Source organism: Zingiber officinale, chromosome 3A, assembly GCF_018446385.1.
Source record: "Zingiber officinale cultivar Zhangliang chromosome 3A, Zo_v1.1, whole genome shotgun sequence".
NCBI lineage: Eukaryota > Viridiplantae > Streptophyta > Magnoliopsida > Zingiberales > Zingiberaceae > Zingiber > Zingiber officinale.
Window position 1 is genome coordinate 32,503,915 of NC_055990.1, and position 1,714 is coordinate 32,505,628.

At 45.7% G+C, this 1,714-nt stretch overlaps 1 protein-coding gene across 1 annotated transcript; it reads left to right on the plus strand.

Moving 5' to 3' along the window:
* Positions 1-405: 405 nt before the first annotated feature.
* On the plus strand, positions 406-1,464 carry LOC122053651 (protein LPA2-like). Its single transcript, XM_042615656.1, has 2 exons — positions 406-904; positions 1,118-1,464. The coding sequence occupies exons 1-2, from the start codon at positions 421-423 to the stop codon at positions 1,255-1,257; spliced, it is 624 nt and encodes a 207-aa protein (XP_042471590.1). The 5' UTR covers positions 406-420; the 3' UTR covers positions 1,258-1,464.
* The last annotated feature ends 250 nt before the right edge of the window (positions 1,465-1,714 follow it).

Consider the following 1,714-nt stretch of genomic DNA (forward strand, 5'->3'; position numbering starts at 1 on the left):
AATTCTTTGTTTGTCGGTATAATTTTTTCATTTATATTGTATTTTAAACTATAACTTCCGAATTGATAATGATTGCCCGAAGTAAACACTCAACGAGCGTGGACCTTGGAGTAAGAGTCGTCACAGGCTCCGAACCAAGTAAAACCCTTGACGTTTATGTTTAATTTTTATTATTCCGCTGCATGTTTTATACTAATGAATAAATTAACTACGAACGTTATTCATCCTTCTCGAGCGCTTTCGATCCTACAATTTTATTATTATTATAATATCATAAGCATTTCTACCCCATTAATAAGCGAATTTTAAGAAAAAGGAAAAAAAATTCATATGATACCACCTCACGTGCCGGACCCGTGATTGGGGCGGCAATATATCGGAATTGGATAAAACGGACACAAAACAAAGATAAGGTGGGAAATGGAGGCGCTGCTCCGCTCTCACCGCCTCCACTCTCGCCTCACGCCTCTGTCTCCGTCTCTCCTCCTCCACCACTGCCCATGGATGTCCAGTCTGCCGCTCCATCGCTCCCACCTCCGAGGAGCATCTCTCCTCGCCCGAGCCGAGGAGACGCCCCAATCCGAAGCCTCCCGCAGCTCCGTCGAGGATGCTCCCTCCGGATCCCCTAAAATTCCGGACAGCAAAGGAACCGGTTTCGGCGGATCTACTGCTGTGGATTCGGCGAGGAACAAGAAGAAGAAGAAAGGGCCAGGTAGAGAGAAAGGCTCCGTGATTCGACGCTCTCCCTTAGACGAGAGCTCTCTGGTTTATTCGGCGAGTAAGCAGGCGGAGTCTCAGGAGCTTCGAGATCAGCAGTCGATCGCCAATGAGAGCTCGTTTCTCCTTATTTGGTTGGGCCTGGGCGCGCTTATCCTCGTCGAGGGCATCGCTCTCGCTGCGTCCGGTATACTCCCTTACTGATTCCTCTTTGAGACGAATCTCCTACGGCGTCTTTGCGTTTTCGTTTCCGGAAATCTCACGTCTTCGTCGGTTCAAGATTTGCGTTTTAGTTTCTACTTGTCTCCCCGGCAAAATAGGAGAAGGAAGTGACGAAATTAAGAAGGAAATGTACGTAAAACGAATTCTCTGCGCTCACAAGTTGCTTTTGCCCTTGCAGGCTTCCTGCCGGAGGAATGGGACGGGTTCTTCGTCAAGTTTCTTTATCCCTCCTTCACCCCCACGGTTCTCCTGTTTCTCGTCGGCACCGTCGGTTATGGAGTCTTCAAGTACCTGCAAGCTGAGAAATTGAAGAGCTAAACACACCACCAGAGGCTCGTTCGCTTCTACTTCAGATGTCGTCAAGTAAATTTGCTCTTTCCATTTCAATGAGAATCCTTAGGAGCTTGCGAAATCCCTTGTAAAGTTATATGTTGTTATTCATAATTTTCCTTGGAAGATCTTAAGAATACAAGCAGTTTTATTTCGAAGGGATTAATAGAAAATAAAATGGCGATCTTTAAGCCACACCCTCACGGAAATAACCGCTTACATTGCAAGGTAAGGTTGCGCGCTATATTGGCGGGAGCTTCAGGCTGCTTATAGAAAGTAGATTTTTCTCAAGACTCAAGCTCAAACAATTGAGACAAATGAGGGTTAATTACTAAGCAGACAATTTTAGTTTCTAAGCATTGCTGGATGATTCTTGGGCTAACACAGGATAAAGCACTGTCACTTGCTAAAACTCAAGCAAAGAATAGAGTTCCGACCACCCATA